The 22037-nt window shown below is 29.2% G+C and overlaps 1 protein-coding gene across 1 annotated transcript in view; it reads left to right on the top strand.

The window, feature by feature from the left end:
* The window catches only part of LOC106682652 (suppressor of lurcher protein 1), a 181124-nt gene extending 160608 nt beyond the window's left edge, over positions 1-20516 (top strand). The window contains exons 6-15 of the mRNA XM_014423637.2: positions 7148-7289; positions 8621-8680; positions 9398-9594; positions 10985-11032; positions 12049-12238; positions 14275-14459; positions 17107-17314; positions 17745-17998; positions 19741-19804; positions 20493-20516. Of these exons, the coding sequence (XP_014279123.1) occupies positions 7148-7289; positions 8621-8680; positions 9398-9594; positions 10985-11032; positions 12049-12238; positions 14275-14459; positions 17107-17314; positions 17745-17998; positions 19741-19784 (1328 nt within the window). The 3' untranslated portion in view covers positions 19785-19804; positions 20493-20516. The remainder of the gene's footprint in view (positions 1-7147; positions 7290-8620; positions 8681-9397; positions 9595-10984; positions 11033-12048; positions 12239-14274; positions 14460-17106; positions 17315-17744; positions 17999-19740; positions 19805-20492) is intronic.
* Positions 20517-22037: the final 1521 nt, after the last annotated feature.

Genomic DNA, 22037 nt, shown 5'->3' with positions numbered 1-22037 from the left:
AGTGTAAATGACCCTAGTGGTCGAAACACTTAAATAAATAAAACAAAAAACAAAATTCCCACTATCCCCAAGTATCGAAACTTAGAAATAATAATAATAATAAAATAGGGGTATGTATAATTAATAATTAAAACCTACAATCGGCAATAATAAATCTAAATTTATTATAAAATTTTGCAATTAGGGAATTTACAGAAGTTAAATAAACCGAGATCACAGAAAAAAAAAATCTGGTCTACCATTACCTTTTGATAGAGTTAAAGTAGTACAACTTTATCAACAACATTATCCATCATTCTTGGGTGTATGAAAACAAATTGTATAAACTTGGAAGAGTTCTAATTAACCGTTCCTTTTCATTGACCTTAACAAAGAGGAAGAAAGAATTAAAAAAGATTAAAAGGTCATAATGAAGTGGCCATTAATACAAGACAACGTCTAAACTGCCTAGCGAGTGCTAAAAGAAAGAGGGTGAAGTTTAGAGGAGATGCTGACAAGGAGCTGCTTCAGCCCATTTCAACAGCCTTTGGGGCCAACGCTCCGTCATCCATTATATACCGCCATCTTTTGTCCAATGGTATCATCATCTCTTTTTATAAATCATCCTTTCATACAGGCTAATGGCCAAGCATCATTATTTAATACAATTTTTATAGCTATTGAAAAATTATAATTGTAATTTAAAACAAAACCATCTTTTGATCCTTATCTATTAACTTTGTTTATTTTTTTTTTTTAATTTTTCGGCATTGAAGATATCAAGGAGGCACCTAAATTATGCGTACTATTTACTTTCAATTCACTACCACTTAAAACTATATTTCTACTATCATACCTTTCAATTGATTTGACCAAGTCATTAAAAATTGTTTCTTCTTATTACTGGTCTATACAATAAACACCATGTACATATATATTATATTAAACAATATATCCCAACCGATCGATTTATATATGCCCTAGTACAGAACTGCCTCCTTAAACAAATCCGTCAGACGTGCAACCTCATCTTCCTTTCTCTATTCGCAAATCCTCATCCATCCTTTCTTATAAACAACACCTATTACATAACCAAAGCTTGGCATAATTGTTAGCTATTTATATAGCCATTATTGATTATTGATAACCTAAGGTTTTTATGTAATTTTAACATTTATTAAATGTTTTTCAGAGAATTAATCTTGATGTGTGAACCATGTATTTATTCTTAGGGGACATTTGTCCCAGAATATATATATATTTTTTTTCATACATAAATAAGTATTTAAATTATGTGATTTTAGAAATAAAAAATAGAAAATTAATTATTAAATTGATACAAATGAAAGATGAAGTAAATCAAACATGACAATTTTTTTATAACTGATCTCTAACCAGATAGAAGGTAAGTTTTGATTATATGTGATGATGTGTGTATCGTGTAAATAAGAAAATTATTTTTTTATTTATTGAAATTTACAACTGTATATAAAACATGATAATCTTAGATGAATTATAATCTCGATGAAGGTACTTTAATCATTGCTTTAAATTAGAAGATACAGCGGACATCTTTTTTTCAGGTGCCTCGGAGGATTATCAGGGATTGTTAGAGTTGAGAGATTAAGAACTGATAGGTTTGGGTGTGTAAGACTTTTGGAATGAAAGGAAGTATATCTATTTCGGGCCAAATTTGCAACGAATGGGATTTTGAGGTCTTTATGGATCTTCAAGTATTTTGGATTGTAAGAAATGGATGATTTGGTGGAACCCAAATCTCAATTCCGTATGTCCAAATTGGTCTGATTATCACAGTTTATAAGGATTTATTTTTAGTAAATTGGAAGTTTAGAGCGTTTGCCAAGTAAGTTTTGGAGTAATTGAAATCTACGAGAAGTTTCTTGTCGTTTCACTCTAGTATGGGGATTCCATGTAAGTCTCTAGTCAAGATGGAGTCCAAAACAGCGCACCTGTTCAACAGGCTTTAATGGGATATTAAAAAAAAAAGGTTTAGGCAGGAGAGTAGAGGCCGAAGAGTAAAGGTGATCTGGTGGGATTTGTAAGGATTTATTTTGACTCTCCAGTTTTGACATCATTCTTCAATGGATGTATATGTGACTGTAGAGTTTCTAATGCAGTAGGAGGTTCATAGTATACAGATAGTACACATTAGGATATCAGCTGTATAAACCATATAGAGAATGGGACCCAGGATACTACCTTGAGGAACACCGGCGTATAGAGAAAAGAGAAATGAGTAGGCTAGGTTATGATTTACTTTAAAGATTTTATTAGAAAATTGTTTACAATTTAAATCTATGTAATAAAAATGTTTATATAGAATAGAGTATATAGGTAACTATGTTTTAGAAATTTATCAAAAGAAACTGTGTGATTTTAATTTATAATATATTTGTTTTAAACATAATTGACATGGGCAATTAGCTCTCAATAGGAAGGAAATTTTTTTACCTTAAGGCCGAAACGTCTAAGAAAAATAAACAAAGTTGAGAAATAAGGATCAACAGATATTTGTTTTTTAATTAAAGTTACTTACTCACAAAAAAAAATTAATATATAATATATTAATAAGCTGATTATAATTGTAATCAAGAGATATTACATAAGATAATAATTAAATTCTATAGTATTCCTTAATTCAGCCAATTAGCGATTTATGATTGAAATCCCAGCGAATAATAATGTGTAAAAATTATCATATAATTATAATTATAGTAAATTTACCGTAATTATTCAAATTAGTTTGACTTATTATTAATAGATAACAAATTTATTATTACCATAATTTTTTAACTTGAAACCATCAACATCATCATCAATATAATTCTTGAAGAGCCGAGGACGCCTATTTGTACAAGAGCTCGGTAGAAAACAAAATCAGTTATTTCACCCGAAAATATGATTATTTTAATGAAAACTATGTATAATTACAAATCAAAATTAGTGAGTCTCCCAAGTATAAGTCAGGATGAGTACAAAATGGCGGCTGTTTCAAAGTGTTCAAAAAAATATTTTTTTCATTCAGAACTCAGTATCTTTGAAACTACCAACAACACTAGAAAACCTAACAGAACATCATTTAAAGTAGAGTAAATTTTCTAAAATATGCCCTAATAAAGCTATTTACGTTCAATAGTTCTCGGAATATATCTTTTTAAAAACCAAATTTCATTTTAAAAATGCACTGAAAATCAGAAGTTAGAGAATTTATTTTGAAAAATCTATATCTCAGTAACCATTAGACTTACAAATGTCTATTAGTACTCAAATTAAAGCTAGTTATAAAGTAGTTTATAACGTTTATCTTTGTAGGAGATATAATTTTCATATTTGCTAAAATAAATTAATTTCTATGAACATAAATTATAATATTAATCATATAATAATAATAACAATGTGGCCAAAATTTTGCATCAAGCCCTGGCGGTGAAGTACAACCTAATTGAAGATAAGAGCCCTTATTACAAGTACCACCCAAATAGACTCCTCCAAAAAGATTCTCTCAGGCTATATTGGCTATATATTATAGACTATATTGGCCTACAAACGTGCTAAGAGAGGCTCAACAGTCAGTTCTCTTGAACACAGCACGTATAATGCGAAAATTTTTAAATATTTAAATCGAAGAAAAATAAATAAAAATATGAAAGTGGTTGGATTTCTAGGTCTCCCAGCTCAGGTACTCAAGCCGCAATAGCAAGAAATACAGACCATAATAATAATTTTATAGTAACAATAATAACCACAATTTGTATGCTAACTTTCATGGGTATTGACTTGGCCGAAATATTTTTTTATTGGATAGTTTAAAATAAAATAACAATAACCGGTAAAAATGAGTGTTTGCCAATGTTGAAATAACGTCTGTAAGATTTGCTCTACAGCTCACAAATATTCTTTGATGGAAAAATTGATTAAATAAATTTTATTTTAAAGGTTTATTCACACTTTCCACCACTGTCTGTACCACTTTCCACGTCCGGTCGTATTCTCACCGTTTCACTCGTTCAGGTTGAGTCGCTGTGTCAATGGGCTAAAATGGTGAAGACCATGGATTTTCACCATAAAAGAAGGTCTCTCTAGTCCAGATATTGGCAAGTCCTCGAATATGTCGTGGCGGTAGGAAGCAGCTAGAATCTGGCTTATATACCGCGGTGGATTATCCCAGGCGCTAGTACAATCACGGCGCCTTCAAAACATCGAGATGTACGTGGCTAAGGGGGGCTTAAAAAATGAGGCCCCTACCCCAGAATTTATATGGAACAAAAAAATCGGATGTATGTAAATCTGAAATCTATTATTTCTAATAATCAATTATTGCTAATCATCTAATAAGCAATTTTATTAATAATTTACTATTTTATTGTTATAATTACCTTTATAACACCAATTTCTTCACCAAGCAGGTCCGTACTGTCAACTGATCCATAGCACCTTAACCCCCCCCCCACTATACATTAACCTTAGTCCTTAATTACACCCGTTCCACCTTATTATTTTTTATCCGTTTTAATTAATGTTTCAATCTCATTGCATATTGAGGTTATTCATTATATCACTCAGCCACCTGAATCGGTTTTTTTAATTCACCATATTAGTATTTTTTTTTATGTGTATTGATTTCCTTATATTTACTTATTTCCATATTTCCTTATTCCGTCGCAAAGTGGAGCAACTATAAGAGCGGTATTACGTTCCATTTTCCTTGGCCTTCTTGCAATTCAAATCGCAAATTTATCCTAACGACCTATTTTAGCCCATAGCAAAAAGGCTTATATAGCTTGATAGTCGAAAACATTTTTTTCTGTATTATTTCCTTCATTTCTAGTCCTTTGAAAGAAGGTTAAAGTTAGTAGAAAGTTAATGTATAAAAAATAACCCCATAATTTCCAGGTTACGTAGACAAAACCACCTTTGTATTATCCCCTATCTCGCCATTTCAGGTATACGGTGTGGTTATCATATATGTTACCTATTATAACCGGAATGGGAGGATCGAGTTTTCATTCAGGGGCAACCATGAAATAAAAGTCAACCAGCCTAGACCGGATTTGATCCGTGCTATTGCAGGCTGGAGGCTGCTAAGGTGACCCCTCCACACATTTGGCTTCCACAGTCCATATTGGCTCTCACTCCCTGTAGTAGACACATAATTTTCCACCTTTTCCCTCATCCACACTAGCAGTCTTCTATTGAGCAGCATCTGTTTTCGTTCCTCTTCTCTTCCTACTTACCATCACTCCACTCGGATCACATCACCACACTCAGTCTAAGATATAAGGGAAATTTAGGCTAAATATAATTAAGAAAAAATATTTATTTCAAGTTTTAGTAAGAGCAGGCTACCCGTCTCACAGTAAACCCATTACACTTCATTACCCATAAAATACACTCGATCGGTTTTTTATTAATCTGATAATAACTGAGTTTAATTACTGAAGGATTCGTTAAACCAAGATTGAAATAAAAGATCCACGTTCTTTAAGAATGATTATGGTTTGATGATAAAAATAAGACACCCAATAAAGAAAATAGTCTATATATTTTATATATGTACGTATAGACCTTAATTGGCATGCTGATATTAGAAACAAAATCTCATTTGTACTGTAAAAAGGTTGCCTTTTGTTGATGAGTAAATAAAGTCTGTGCGTTTCTTTCTTAAATTGCTAGAACTTCCTCTAATTTTTTTTTTTTGTTTGTTCAGAACGTTTTGAAAGCACTTTATTATACTAGAATATTTCATCTGATTAACTGTATATTTCGAGAGTTTTGAAGCAAATTTATGGTTTGTTACTGCATATTTTATATTTTTATTGCATTTTACTAAAAATCACACCTCGAAGTTACACTTTATACCAACCAGAACACCAAGGAACATTTTGTTGTGACACTGCTATTTGCTGGTCTATATGTAACTACTGCAGCCCCTAAAACCGTTAAGAGCCGATATGAAGAACCTAGTACCTCAACATGAACTAATATAGTCATCACATAGACACAGTATATTATTGACATATGTATTGTTTCTTGTAAAAAATTTAACTTAACTTTTATATAATCATTTATTATATTTCTAAATGTATTATTTGAAAAAATAAGATTACACTAAAAGCAAACTTCTTACATGTGACATCTTTCAATAGGGTTTAATAACCCCAGAGACATAAATTAGCACAATTTGATCAAACAAAATGATAATTACTCCTTTTGGTAAGTAACAACATACGTAATGGATCAGTACATTCTAGTGCTATTTTCGGAAGTTTAAATTGAATTTTTAATTCACTCTGCCTTCTCTAGAACCCTCCTTCTTCCTACACCTTTACTTCCTTTGGAAAGGACCTATAGCTAGTTCTTGTAGGACTACTTATCCCATTCATAACTGATAGGCTAGTTCCCTACAGAGTGGTTTCCTTCCACCATGGCTCTACTGATAGTTCCTGTAGGACTTATCCCCTTCATAACAGATCTTAAGTTTCTATTCTGCAAGGATTTGCGGTTAGTTTCCGTAAAACGCATCCTGTCAATTCATCTCCCTAGCAACTATGTAATCTACTAAACACACATTGTTGAGTCCTCCTGTTACAGAAACCTCACATCTTAAGTTAAAGGCAGAATAAATCAATCATACACAACCACCTAGACAGTTTTTTACCACAGTGATTACAGCCTGATCTGCAATCTCATTGCTTAAACCATCAATTCCTCAGCAACTGGCACATTTTTATTATTCTGTTGATTTCTTTATATGTTGTAGGTTTATAAATTTATTATATCAAAGACGGGATGGAGTAGCTCAGTGAGTAAGCCTGACTGGATCTCACCCAGCCTCTATAAAAGTGGGTACCCTAAATTGGGGGAAAAACCTGGTGATTGAGCTTGATTTTGAACAAATCACCTCCTTGTACAACAGGTGCTCAAGAAATAGTACTTCCTTACAATATACTGAACCCCTGACCCTTCATGGATATGTCTTATACTAGTTACTTCTTACACCCTTATTACTTACCTTTTACTCTTGACACTGTGCAACTTCGTTTCAAGCTTAGCTTCAAGTATTTTTTTTTTATTTCTTAATACAAAAATAAAAAAGCCTCAGATCCTATTTATAATGAGAAAGTTTATTTATTCAATTTTTTTCTAGATCTTTACAAATCAGATGGAACACAAGTCCCAGGAACGAACTGTGATTATCGATTCGTCAAAAGAAAAGGAAAATTTTACTCACCACTTTATCCATCCAGCTATGCAAGAGGGACTAGATGTTCGTACATTTTTCGTGCAAAGTAAGCATTTTTCTTCATCCTCAGGTAGTTTATCTTCCCTAAAAAATACATTAAAAATTAATGTTGTATTCATTCCTTTCTGAAAGTCATTTCAACATATTTAAAAATATCAACAAAACAAAAGAGATATTACTGAAGAATTTTCCTTGACTGATTTTGATGTGACTTTTGGAAAATTATCATGGGAGCATCTCGTGTCCATAAGTTAAATTTTTATTGAAAATATTGATTTCTAACTCTTATTTAATTTGAAGTTAGAAATAAAACAAATAAGTTTTAGATGTATAATTTAAATTTGTTAAAAAAAACTTTGGACTCTAAAAAAAACTTTACTTTTCAGAAGTAGATATATTAATTTTTGATAAAAAATTCTTCAATTTTTTTAAACATTAAAATTGCTGATACGCCTGGTACCTGAACTGGTGTCTTAGACACCATTACTTAGTAAATAAACTATCATTGTGAGTATAATATTTACGTATTAGTTTATCCATTTTAAATGATCCGATTGATGTTTCTTGATCATTTTATAATGAAATAATTCTTTGTTTGTGGATTCCTACATTATTGCAATATTCAAAAAATAAGAATTTCATTTTGTTTTGTTTTTTTCCTGGCTCCAATAGTAGCCATTTTTGTTTTACAGCATCCTGTTTCTTGCATTTATAGCGGTTTAAGACAACTTATGTTACTCAAAACTAGTGTGACTTAAGTTGATAATACAACAAAAATTGTATTCACAAAAGAATGACCTAACTATTATGTTATTATATTATATCAACCAAATTAACAAGAAGCGATTAAACTTCTGGCTTGATATTTTAGGGGTGAGTAGTTACATATATTTACTATATTTAAAAAAAAATATTAACCAGTATGTTGTTTTCCTATTCAAGTAATAATTTCTCAAAAATTGAAATTTTTTATATATATAATCCCAATTTGTATGCCTTATATCTTTTCTTTTCTTAATAAAATGGTTTTTCTTCTATTAGCCTAGGTTACACCAGTTTTGAATAATAATTTAAAATAAACTCCTACAATTGGGAGAAACAATATGTTTTATATGAAAAAAACATGGGGTCATTGGAGCTAGGAAAAAATTTAAGTTAAAAATTATTATTTTAGGATTCTGTTAATTGTTGCAATTCACAAAACAAAAAATCATTTATTTATAAAATAGTCAAGCAACAAATTTTTTTTTTCTGGATCACTTAAAATGAAATATTTGAGTTATAAAATATAATGTATCATGAGAGAAAAACTGGGTGGTTTTTAATTTTAAATTTCAATAAGTAATTAATGATCTTTTATTTATTTTTTTTTTTTAGGATCAAGGAGAGGATTATCGTTACTTTTGAAGAACTAAATTTACAAAGTGGAGATCTTAGGTGAGTTAGGCATTAAGAAGAAAATTAAATAGTAACCATTTACAACAAACTCAAATCTATTCAATTTGATTTTACGGTATAATAATACTAAGTTTATATTCCCTTGTGGATTTATATTTACTTCCTTACTGAGTTTTTTACAACAGATTTAATTTAATATTGAAAAAAAAAATTAGAAAAGAAAAAATGCAAGATATAACAATAATGAAAAAAAAAAGCAAAATGATTCATAATAAAAAACTTAATTTGAAAGAAAATGAATTTTGATATTTTTCTAAACAATAAATAAATTTTAGATGTAAAAAAATTATAGACAGCATTTTGTAACAATTTTTAGAATCAACACCTGGAGATGGATGGACCAGACCAAAACGTCAGAAGGAATATTATGTTAATATAAAATGAAAAGTTCAAGCTAGAAAGCTACTAAATATTCTAAAAGGGGAAAATTTTTTTAAATAATTTAAAATTGTAACCTAACCAACACATTCTTATGAAAATATAAAATTTTATGAAATGGAAAGATATATGCATTCATATTGAATGAAATATACAGAAATTAAGAAGAGTAAGAACAGTAAATATTATTCTCAGACTTTTTGTGTCATATTTTTGTTTCCCGGTTATTATAAGTTAACTTTTCTACAAAGTTTTATTCACTTGAATACTAATTATTTTGTTATTTTTTCGATAATAAGGACTGAACATTCTTTTTAGTTGCTTAGAGCGTGAGGACGTTGTGAAGGTACATGATGGTGGCAGCTCTGTTGCTCCAGTCATGGCTGTTCTCTGCAATGAGTTGAGCACAACACAGCTCATATCGACAAGTAATCAACTCTATATTGAATTTGTAGCTGGTTCAGAATGGCCTGGTCATGGATTTCAGGCTTCGTATGAGATTGTATCAGTATCAGGTATGGAAAAAAAGCTAAATTATTTGATTTTTTAACATCCCTTTCCCAAACAATATATTAAAATTTTACATTTCAATAATTAAATTTGTGTAAATACTAACAATGATATTTTTATTGTCAATCGTATATTCAATACGAGGAGAATATGGTCAGAGGTGTGGTCAATAGAGTATTAATGAACACAAATTACATAAACTTATGTTATTTTATTTGTGCCAAAGTCTCAGCCATCCTCAAAGCTAAAAACAAAACGAGATAACAACAATATTATAATATAAAAAAATAAACAGCATAACAAAAAATTAAGAAGATAACAAATAATACCATAGGAAGGTAATATATAATATTGGAATTGTAAATATTATTAAAAAAACAGATAACAAAAAGTGAAAATATTAGAAAATTACAAAAAAAAAAAAAATAAATAAAAGAGGTAAAAATTATTAAAAATCAAACAGTAACCAATGTAAATAATGAAAAAAAATGTAATTAATATGAGAAGAAATGTGCGTAAGTAAACAATATATTGCATTCACAATATAACATATAAACAATATATGAAATTAATAAAATAAAGAAGTAATATTTAAAGTTATATAAGTCAAAAGGGGATAAGTAGTAAAACTAAAAATAATAAGAAATGATGAGTAGAAGTAAGTAAGAAAAAAAATGTCAATATTAATTAAACTCTAATAAAAAAAGTAAAAACAACATTTTTTTATTAACAATTAAAAAAATATGTTTTTAATTAAAATTAAAATTTATATAATGTGGAGAAGATGGTAGGGAGTGTGATTTGTGAAAAACACAAATAAGTTTAAAACTTGTTTATTAGTGCCAACGTTTTAGCCAGAATTTCAACCCCCTCACGGCTAAGAACAAGGAACAAGATAACAACCAATTAATAAAAGGATATACAAAATTATTTTTAAATAACTAACATTATGGATACATAAATAATGTTGACAGACATGAATAGTTTAAATATTATAAGAAGATAAAAGCTATATGAGAAGAGTAATACTAAAATTAAGTAAGACGAAAGAACAAATAATAAATAATAAAATATATATGAAAATCATGTTAGTAAATATATGCTGAAAATGAAACTTATTTGAAATAAAATAATGAAATAAGTGGGAAATAAAACATATGTATATATAGTAAAACATATACTCCAGTGCACCTTGAACAATAGCTTTATTTGAACTATTGTTTAATTGTAAAATATAAATTTATATATTTTACTTTCACTGCTGCTTAATCCAGATAACCAGTTAAGCGGTTTTCTACAGTAAATAAAGACAACTGATACCTTAATGAACTCAATACAATTCAAAAAGTTATATCAAAAAGCTGATTTAATAATAATTTTATTCTGTTCCAACAGAAGACCCTTCTCCATTGTCTACCGATGGCCCGGCTGTTAGTGCTACAAGTAAGTTATCAAATTATTTAATACAAATTATTCTTAATTATAAAATAATATTTCAAATAAAATATTTTAAACTCATTTACAGCACAAACCTTAGCAACAACAACAGAATTACTTCCTACATCAGGGGCCATAATTTGTAAAGGCATGTTGTATGGGTTAAATACATTTTTATCGTAAGAGATTAATAGAATAGGTGATTTTCTTAAGTCATGCAAGTTCGAGTCATTAGATTTAAAATATATAGCACTCTGTAGTTGTGTTATAACACTAAAAATATGAGCAGAATAGTATTCGTGGCTCCATATATTGTTACTTTAGTAATGTAGATCAGAATCAAGACCATAAAAAAATAAAACAGTTTCTAATTGAGTCTATATTTCAAAAACCTATAGCAAACTAATTTTCTTTTTAGTGCATGTTTAAAAAAAATGATTAAATGAGCATTTTAAAATCAATTTGGTAAAATAGTATAACATTAACAAATTAATAACTGTCTTAGAAATGTCAAGAACATCATTTATTTTAAACTGTTAACAGTCATCTGGAAAATCTAATATGGTATTCTTTTTTTTAATAAAGTCTACTTTCTGTCAGTCGCTATAGAAACTGGTCCCCACTCACTAGCCGTTTTATCTGGTCTCTTCTAAAGGCACCTTAAATCCTAAACGCCTTCTTTATTATCATGAATTTAATATGATGTTAAAGTAAAAACTATCAATTATAATAATTGCATTTTTTAACAGGTTGTATGCTCGTTGTAAAAAGTATCTATCATTTATAATTGGGGTTGGATTTTTTTTTTTCTAAATATTTATCATTTCACATTAATGTTTATTATTGTTAGTTATAGACAAAAATCCATAAAAAATAGTACATAGGAAATTATTTTTATTATTGTAGCAAATATTTTAAGTTTACCTTAGAATATGAATGTTAGAATTTAGTAAAATGTATCTTCATTTTAAATATCACTTATTACTCTATATTTTGAGAAATAAAATTTAAATTTCTAACAGGGACTAGCTGTGATGTGATATTGAGTAGCGATTCACAAAAAGAAGGATTTATAACGTCACCGAATTACCCACTCTTAAACCCAACGAATGTTCATTGCAAATATCATCTGATTGGAAGTGGGAAAGAGAGGATTCAGATAGTCTTCAAAGACTTTAATTTGTCCGTATCAGATAGTAATGGTAACAAAGAGTAAGTAAGTTATTTTTAGATTTTGTTATTAATAATTAGGTATTTGCCATATTCTTTTTTTATAATAGACATAAGTTTGTATTAAAGGAAATATGCATCACCAAATCAGTTCAAACTGGTTCTGTACTTGTTTCATTGATAATAGAAAGGAAGATAAACATTAGCAAAAGGGTTATTTCCAAAAACCTCTATTAAATGTTTTTGTACTCATAAAATTATAGCAAGAAATTGTTCATATTATTATCAATTTTCCATTTAATTATTTTGTCTTAACTATTTATATTTTTTTTAATGTTCATAAATAAAAAATTTACATTATCTTCAAACTTATCGAATTCTAAAATAAAGTCTTATTCCTTTACATACCAAATGCAATTTTTTTTTTAGTAATTAATAAAACAGTTTTCCTGATTAATATTGAGTACCCAGCTTGGCAGCGAAAGTTGATTGAACTTATTAATCCAGAAATAATATCAAAAATTTTTAAGAGTACTTGTTTAGAAAAATAAAAAAATGCTCATGTCCATATTATAATTTTTTCAAATAAATAAATGGCTAAGTAAACCCAAATTATATTGGTCATTATTGACCAGTGGTTCCCAACTAATGTGAGCCTTAGGGTTGGCTGCAGGAGGATCAGAGATTACGTGTTTTAGGCGGACTTCTTATTAATATTATTTAATTGTCCACTTTTCCTGATATTTCAGTGTTTTTAAAAAGTTTCCACTGGTAAATGCACAATGAAAGTGCCTTAGAATGCACTTTTAAGCAACCTAATTTTTAATTATTTTCCAAGGGAAACCTCTCTTTGCAATGAGTTGGAAGTAAGGTTGGGCCGCACATGGTTCAATTTCTGGCTTTGTAATCCACAGACTTCTATGGTTTGGGAGCCACTGGTCAAAACATTTCTGTCCATCAAACCCTAATCCTCAAGCTCAGCCTTACCAGTTCAAGTCAATTCCTTGGAAGTTTACAATTTCGCTCAACACTTATTAACTTTTTATAAATTCTTTGTTAATATGCTCTGCTACATTACACACCCATTTTATTATCCGAAATGCTATTACCTTAATTATGTTAACCGAAAGCAGTTCACACAATTGGATGATGTAGGGCATTTTAAATCATCCTTCTTAGATACAAATATATTATATCTCAAATACTGTTTTAATTTTTTTTTTTTTTTAAAGAGCTTTTTTACCAATTTTGTTATTTTCCATCATTACTGTATTTTTAATTAGGTGATAATAGTTGATCTTAGATTGATATGAGGACAAGATGGTCAGAGATGTAGTCAGCAAAAATATATAAACAAGACTTATTTATTTATTTATGCTTATGTTACAACCTGAATTTCAGGCCTTCACCAGGGCTGAAAAAAAAAATAAGATAACAAACTTAATTTAGAGAAACATAAAAAGAAAAAGAAAATAATAAATTAAGGAGATAGCAGTTGATACTAAAGAAATAAAATATAACATCTTCTATTAGTATAAACTAATACCTACTTAATTTGTTGTTATGTATATTTCGAAGTTTCTATTTTATTGTTTTCTTTTTATGTTTCTCTGAACTAAAGTTGTTTTCTCATTTAGTTTTATAGCCCTGATGATGGCCTGAAATTCAGGTCAGTAGAAATAAATAAGTTTTGTTTATTTGCCTATCTTTGCTGACCACATCTTCTCCTCATTACAGTATTTTATTGGGGAGCAGGGTTACTCAGTGAGTAAGGCACTGTATTACTAATCCCAAAGACCTAGGTTCAAATCCGGCTGTAGGTTATAATTATTTATTCTATTCCTATAGTCATTAGTTAACCTTGTGTGTTTGAGAACCATCCAATCTTATAAAGTGGGTACTCTTTATTGGAGAAAAAATCGGATTTTGAGCATGATCATGGAAAATTCACCTCCTTGTAAAGTATTGTTTGTTCTACAACCGTTCAAGAAACATTACTTTCTTTCAAAGTACTGAACCCCTGGCCCATTACAGATTTCAAATTTTAATTTTATATTTTTAAATTTAATTTATTATAGATGTGACCAGGATTCATTATCAGTTTATATGCTCATTGATGGAGAAATGGAAAGAACTTCTACCCTATGCGGTGATGCATTGCCCGCTTCTATCATGTCTAATGGACCAAGAATCGTTCTGGAATTGAAGTCTCAGATTTTATCTCATATGCAAGGATTTCGAGCACAATACCTTTTTACAAAGAGTAAGTGAAAATGGTAGAATTTTTATTCCACAACAAATTTTAATTTGATTTTTAATAACATGGTAACATAATAATGAAATTTGTTATTAAAATGTCATTTCTCATCGGAATAAAAATTAATTATCAAAAATTTATCATACTTATTAATTTTTTAAAAGACAAAAATGAATAATATTGCATTGTTACAATACCATGGGGAGGGGGAAAAATAAAATATAACTTAATGTCTCTTGCAAAACAAGGATTCCCAAATCAGGCCCCACCAGAATATTTTTTCAAAACTTTAATTCCTGTTTTGACTCCTGTTATAATTTTTTTTTAAAAACTATTTGTTTATGAGAAGATGGTTGGGAGTGTGATCAGTGAAGAAAACAAATAAGTAGTAAAATGTACTTTATTAGGGCCGAAGTTTCAACCAGAATTTCAGATCTTCATCAGGGCCAAGAATAAAAAAAATATATAACCATAATGAATAAAAGGGAATACATAATAACAAGAAAATAACAAATTATATAGGTTCATAAGTAGTAATGGATGAAAATAATACTTATGCAAATCCAGTAAGTAAATAAATATATAAAAATAATGAAAATTATTTAAAATTAAACTTATAAAAAAGTGAGAAAGATATATGTGATTAATTAAATAAATAATCGCATGTACGTTTATTATTTTCTTTTTTTTTCTCTTTCATAGTTTTAATAATGCTTTATTCTCACACCATTTCTATCTTATTATAATACTTAAACTACATATTATCTTCCTACACTACTTATGTACTTACATTATCTTTTATCTTCTCATTTTCTTGTTATTCTATACTCCTTTTATTCATTTTGATTGCTATCTTATTTTTTGTTCTAAGGCCCGACGAATGCCTGAAAAATTCAAAACGTTGGCACTAATAAAATATGTTTTGCTTATTAGTATTGTTCACTGACCACACCCCCTACCATCTTCTCCTCTATAATATCCACGATCAACAACTAATCCATCAGTAAATACTTCTTTATTATCATGAGGTTAAGTGAATCTTATTTCGGACTATAATTGCTTTGAGAAAAGTTCTCAGGAGCCTCATGAATCAAAACCCTCTCCAAGTTCATAAGCTGCAACATTGTTTGTATTTCAGGTTCATTATTACAACATCTTGATTTCTTAGATAATCCCTTATAGTAGCATAAACTGTCTCAGAAATTTGTTTATTTTTAAATTATATTTTATACTTATATAGTTATTTATTTATTTTTTTATCACGTAGCAGCCACTAAGGACCAAATGAATATCATTGGTTAGGCTTCTTTGGGAGTCTTGATTTTCTTTCTTCCCATCGCAGATTCATGATCCTCGACTGCATTTTTTTTCTTTCTTCAGACCACTTTGTACCCCTCTTTTTTCCTCTTCCAATATTGGCGAGATTTTTCAGTGTTTTCCTGTATGTGTCTCTATCTAAACAGTCAGTATCTAAAATTTTAAGGTTCTTTAATTCTTCTTTCATTTTGCTCGTGAATCCTCCCATGCTTTTGTAGCTAAAAATTTTGTTAAAGATCTTTTTGCTCAATCTTTCCTCCTTCATCCTTTTCATATGCTCATAGAGCATCAGCCTTCTGATTCTTATCACAGTTTCCAGGTCTTTAATTTTTCTGCAGATCTCTTCGTTAAATCTTAGCCTATAACCTTCTTCTTTTACTGGGCCCATAGATTTTTCTTAAGATCCTCCTTTTATTCTTAGCAGCTTTTCCAAGTTGGTTCACCCCGTATAAGATCACAGGCCTTATCGCAACATTGTAATGCCTCAACTTTACATTAGAGGAGAGGTTCTTTTTATTGTAAATTTTGCCTGTTGGAAAGCTTGAATTTTCTAATTTTGTCTATTTCTAATAAAATAGTTTATTTTATTCTAGACTAAATATATTTTGATTTAATAAAATTTAATTATAAATTCATTTATATCTTCATAATAATAAAGCTCAGATATAATATAATAAACTCAGAAAAGAAACTAAAAAGACTAATGAACAGCTTTATAAGATTCATTTTCGATATTCCTTGGCATTCCCATATTTCACATTACTATTCTGAGCAAAGCTGGCTCTATCCCAGTACCCGAAGGCAATACCTCCTTGGCACATTTATATTCCAATACCTAATAACTAAAAAACCTTCCTACATCATTGACCTCCTTAACCTACGTTTATCCATTCACCTGTTAAACACATCCATCCTACCGATCTCTATATCCCTACCTACAGAACTGCCTTCTATGAAAAATCTTTTGCTGTTTGAGCCACCTCATTTTAGAACTCCTTACCCATATCCATCCGTAAAGCTTCCTCCTTAACTTCATTCAAACATCAACTACATATCCATCTCCTAGACTATCAAAATTCCGTGAACTTGTAAATAATATAAAACATTATAAGCATAGATAAATAAGTATTTTTGTTCATATTTTATTTAATTTAAATATTGTCATAGATCCATTTAATTATGTTCAAAAGTTAACGTAGCCAGACAAAAGCTGGTAAAACTGTTCCTAATTGTTATTCTTAAGGGACCAAGTGTCCTAGAATAAAGATTGATTTTCATTCATTCAAAAACTATGAATCAAAATATTTCATACTAATATTGCAATAATTTTATTTAGATTTTGGAATAACAACTGGAAAACAACTTTCCCAGTATCCATGTGCATTTCGATTTAGTTCTGACGATGAAAAACATGGGTACTTTTATAGCCCCAATTTTCCTGGGAGCTACCCAAGAGATGTAGAATGCCATTTTCTCTTTCATGGTAAATATCAAGAAAGAGTTAAAATTCATTTTGCACACTTTGACATAGAGGGCATACTTCCGTAAGTATCAAAATTAAAACCTTCATACTGATTTTAAGTCATAATTTATGAATTTATCTTCTCCCAACTTAACTAAACATTAATGTTATATTATACATACATAAATGATTGACTGTATTTTTCAAAATATAAAGGGGATGGTCAGGGTGCAGTAAAAAAGGAACAAACAGTTAAAAAATAGATGTAAACTATTTTTTTGTTTCTTTGTTGACTCCACCCCAACCATCTTATTCATATTGATATTATATTATTTACAAAATTTATTTATGAATCACAAATTTACAAAATACTGTTTATGAAAATACAATTCATTCATCATTTATATAAAAACAAATTATCTACCAAATGAACCTTTATGAAAAAGTATAATTAAAATATAAGAATCATTACTTGCATTTAAAAAAACCATTATTTTTAATTATACTTTCAGATGTAAAACTACTTCAGCAAGTGACTATGTCGAATTCTCTAATTACATGAGCCGTGAGAATAAAAACTCAAGACACTGTGGACAATTGGAACCTTTTGAAATTGAATCAGAAAACAAATTTTTCAGAGTTACATTTAAATCTAATGATCGACTTGATGGAGGAGGTTTTAACGCTTCTTATAAATTTGTCGACAAAACGCAACTTTTGCTAAATGTGTTGAGCACGAATAGGACATGGCATTATGAAATGAATAGTAAGTGATACATACAATTTCAATTTAACTCCATATCATTGAGCTAAGCAAATGTTAAATGATAAAAATAAGAAAAATAAATTGGGTTGTAATATTTTTGTATTTCAAACAACATAATTTTATAAATTCATCCAATGATGATGATATTGGTAGATCAAACAAAAAGTCATAACCAAATTAAAGACTCAGTTTTTCTTCAAGATAATGTTATATCAGCTGATCGGAAAAGATAACTACCCATACTATGAAACATTTGTGCACAGGTGGAAGGAAAATCATTCCAACCTCCTTTAATGATGAATGGAATGAAACAATGGTAAAATGGAACATTGAAGGACAAAGTGGAGAATTTTAAGAGGAGATTACTTATCAGTAGATGAGTTTTGTACTGCTTGTACTGAGACCTGTAGGTTCTAGACACAAGGAAGGAGGAAAAATAAAACAAAATAACCAATCAAAAAATGTTTTGTTTAGCAGGAACTAAGAAGCAGTAGAAATATCTATAGCAGTGATTCTCAACCTGTAAAAGTCTGAAATTGAACCATTCTTCACTTCTCTATATTCTTCCTTGTGTCATATTCTAGTGTTGAGCAGCCTCGATCCAATGCTGCTAAGCGTCCTCACAGTCCTAGCAGAGTTACTTAAATAGTCAGAGTATTTTTCCTCCAATCCTTTGGATATATTCTTTATATAAAATTTTAACCCTTCCGTATGGCTTCCTGCAATGGGTCGAGCTTTCATTGCCATTCTGGGTCTTTGCTTATTCAACAAACATGACCAAACTGCTTAAACAGCCTTTTTTCTAGAGTGCTTTTCAGCACAGGAATTTTCTCCTCCTCCCTCATCCTTTTATTTCTTCTACAGTCTCTTCTAGCTTACCCTGCAACTCTATGTTAGAACTTCATTTCAGCTCCTGTAATTCTACTTATCTGCTTGTCAAGCATGATCGAACTCTCATTCCTGTTGGTAAGAGTATGGAGGTATACTGATTTTTTAATTTTAAACTTGGTTTTGTGCGACAAAACTCGATGGCCAATGATGCTGTTGCATATACTATAATAGATTTTGATGAATGGAATATGGTCCGGGTGCGGTAAAAAAAAACTCGAATAGTAGAATTATACTATTTTAAGTATAATTCTACAATAGTACAATTTCTTCAAATAGTATAACTCTACTATTTGAGTTTTTTTTTACCGCACCCGGACCATATTCCATTCATCTATTCACACGGTCAATCAACAATCTTCCAGTATAATAGATTTTGTTAGCAATTCTATTTACAAATTCCAAATTTATTTTGCCCTATCTATTTATGTTTGAGCCTTAGTAATTAAAGTTCTCAACCACTTTGAGAACCTCATCATTACAGTCCACCTTCACTGTTTCCTGCTGTTCTCAGAAAAGGACCAGAACCTTACTCTTGGATGATTTGATGGTCATGACAGGCTGAGTAATGTCCTCATGTTCCATTTACTGATGGCTTTTTGGGTTCTTCCTCATTTACAAATTTTATGGATTTCATCCATAAAAAACATTCAAACATCAAGAGAGGTAAATGATAAAACAGTTCTAATGATTAGTCTTCACAAAAAATTTATTGCCAGACTGTCCTGTGACTGCAGTCCATGGACTGCCACCAACCAAAAAACCAATATAATATTTTAAAGAGATGCACCAATAAAACAGCACCATTTTCTAAATCAACAAAGTTTTTATTAATAAAATTTCAATATTTTCAGATATTTTGCTGCTTATTGTGACATTAGTATTTATATTCAGATGATAATTTGACATGCTTGAGAAGTAAGTATCATTTTCTTAAAATAAAAAGTAATAAATATTTTCTGTGTTAAAATCTTTATTATTAGTCACTTATTAAACAGTAATTGGATGGAACTTCCCTGAAATATGTAGACATTGTTTTGATAAAATTAAAATTAAATTAAACTCGTCTTTTGTAACCGATTTAGCCCGAACCAGAAATCACTCCTTCCATTATAAACTCCCTAGCCACCCAAACCCACTAGTTTCTAACCTTGCTTCCTCTTCCATTCCTGACAATCCTCCGAGGCTCCTGAAAAGAAGATGGCCACGAGACCTGCTAATATAAAACATCATTAGAGTGATGCCAATTGGTAGTTTCTCTACACGCCTGTAACACTCCAATTTAACTGAGATCAGATTTACTAAATGTATTATAATGTACAGTTGTTAATAGCAATAAATAAATATTTAAAAAAAAACTCATCTTTAAGACATTTATCCAATGGGCACAACATATTACTATGTTTTATCATATTATTTGAAGCTATCAATTCATAATATTATAATGAATAAATGAAAGAAGTTCAAAGAATTAATCTTCCTCGAATTCAAAACTACTGTGTAATTTGAATTTAAGATAAAACTTTACATATTAATCCATTCACTAAACTAACAATTATATTTTTAATATGCCCAATTTAATATTAACTTTACAATTGAATTTCAGGCAAGAAGAAAATCGCAATAGTTAAATATTAAATAAATATGGTTAAATATTGATATTAAAATATCAATTTGAATTCTCATCAGCAGCATCATTGTGATAAGTATTATTCATGCATCTCTTTATTAAGAATTCAGATATCATAAAAGTGATTTTAAATCAAACACTGCTAAGGAATATATTTTGTATGAATATGAAACTTCTAATGTATTATATTATTTTTATAATGTCAAAACAGTAAATTTGTATTGTAAGTATTGTAATTTTATATGAAATAAAAAGTATTTATTTAAATTATTGTTCTTTATTCCTTATATTATAAAAAAATTTAGGTTTAATTTATCTTTAAATTTCTTTTGAGAGAATTATTATTTAATCCTCTAATGGTAAGGTGCACATCAGATCTAATTTAATTTCTGTTGTTACCCGCTTCAGGAATCATCAAACCAAACCTTCCTTCATCTATATTTGAGCTCATTTCACTCATGTACTGTTTTTTTTTTCTATCTGAGGACTGGGTCGAATAAGACCCACCTAATTGTTAATTCTATTAATTTAGTTTTGTACTTCTTTTTTTTTTACAGTTAGCTTTAAAATAATTTTGTCTAACAATTGCCACTACTCCACAGCAAAAGGAAAGGGTTGGCAATGACCTGTGTTATATTGTTTTGGAATATCGAATGTCGCTAGTGTAAATGACTTGGAATAATATAAGTGGACATGAACATGGGTCTTATGAAATGATGCCAGATCGAACTTTATGAAAAATATGGCGTTTTCCCTTATGAAAACCCTCATAAAAAATATAGTACAAATTGAATGTCTTCGAGTGACAATTAGATATACTTTGGGGTTCGAACATGAACCTAAAAGAATCACAAAATAATAATTTTTTTTTTGTCAAATTCTTAATTATAACTATTTGTTTTATCAACTTATTATTGTTGTATCATACTTCTGAATCAATAATTCATTAGATTATTAATTTTATATTTTATTTATTTAGTTTTATATCTTACTGTAAACATACCATGTACTTTTTTTTGTTAGTTTAAAATATTCTATTCGTCCCTGTTCTGGGTATTAGTCAATTTTTATTTACTTTCTGCATTAGTTATAATTCTAATTTTAGAATGAAATACTTTATTGATCATTAAATCAATAATAACACTTTTAATGATCATTAAATAAAAATAAAAAAGTAATGCTTAAAAACAATAATCAAAGAATAAAGATATGATTTTAATGTAATTTATAGATTTAAGCCATTTTAAATATGATTACTGAAATTTCAGCGCCGATGGTTTGAAACTATGTAATCAACCTTTCTTCAAGTTAGATAAACCATGATGTAATACTGTTAAAGGGCTGTTCCTCTGTCCCAAGTTTAAAAAAGAGAATTAAAAGCAAGACAGGGCACTAAAACATAAATCAGTTCCAAAAAAAATAGTTTAAGATGGGACTATGGATATCCAATGGACTCATGAAAACTATTGCAAACTATGAAACCCACATAGAAACAAAACTCAGAAGAGTGAGTAAGAATGT

Source organism: Halyomorpha halys, unplaced genomic scaffold (assembly GCF_000696795.3).
Source record: "Halyomorpha halys isolate HHAL.00 unplaced genomic scaffold, Hhal_1.1 Scaffold433.1, whole genome shotgun sequence".
NCBI lineage: Eukaryota > Metazoa > Arthropoda > Insecta > Hemiptera > Pentatomidae > Halyomorpha > Halyomorpha halys.
Note: the sequence above shows the minus strand (reverse complement) of the source record. Positions and strands in the feature narration are given on the sequence as shown.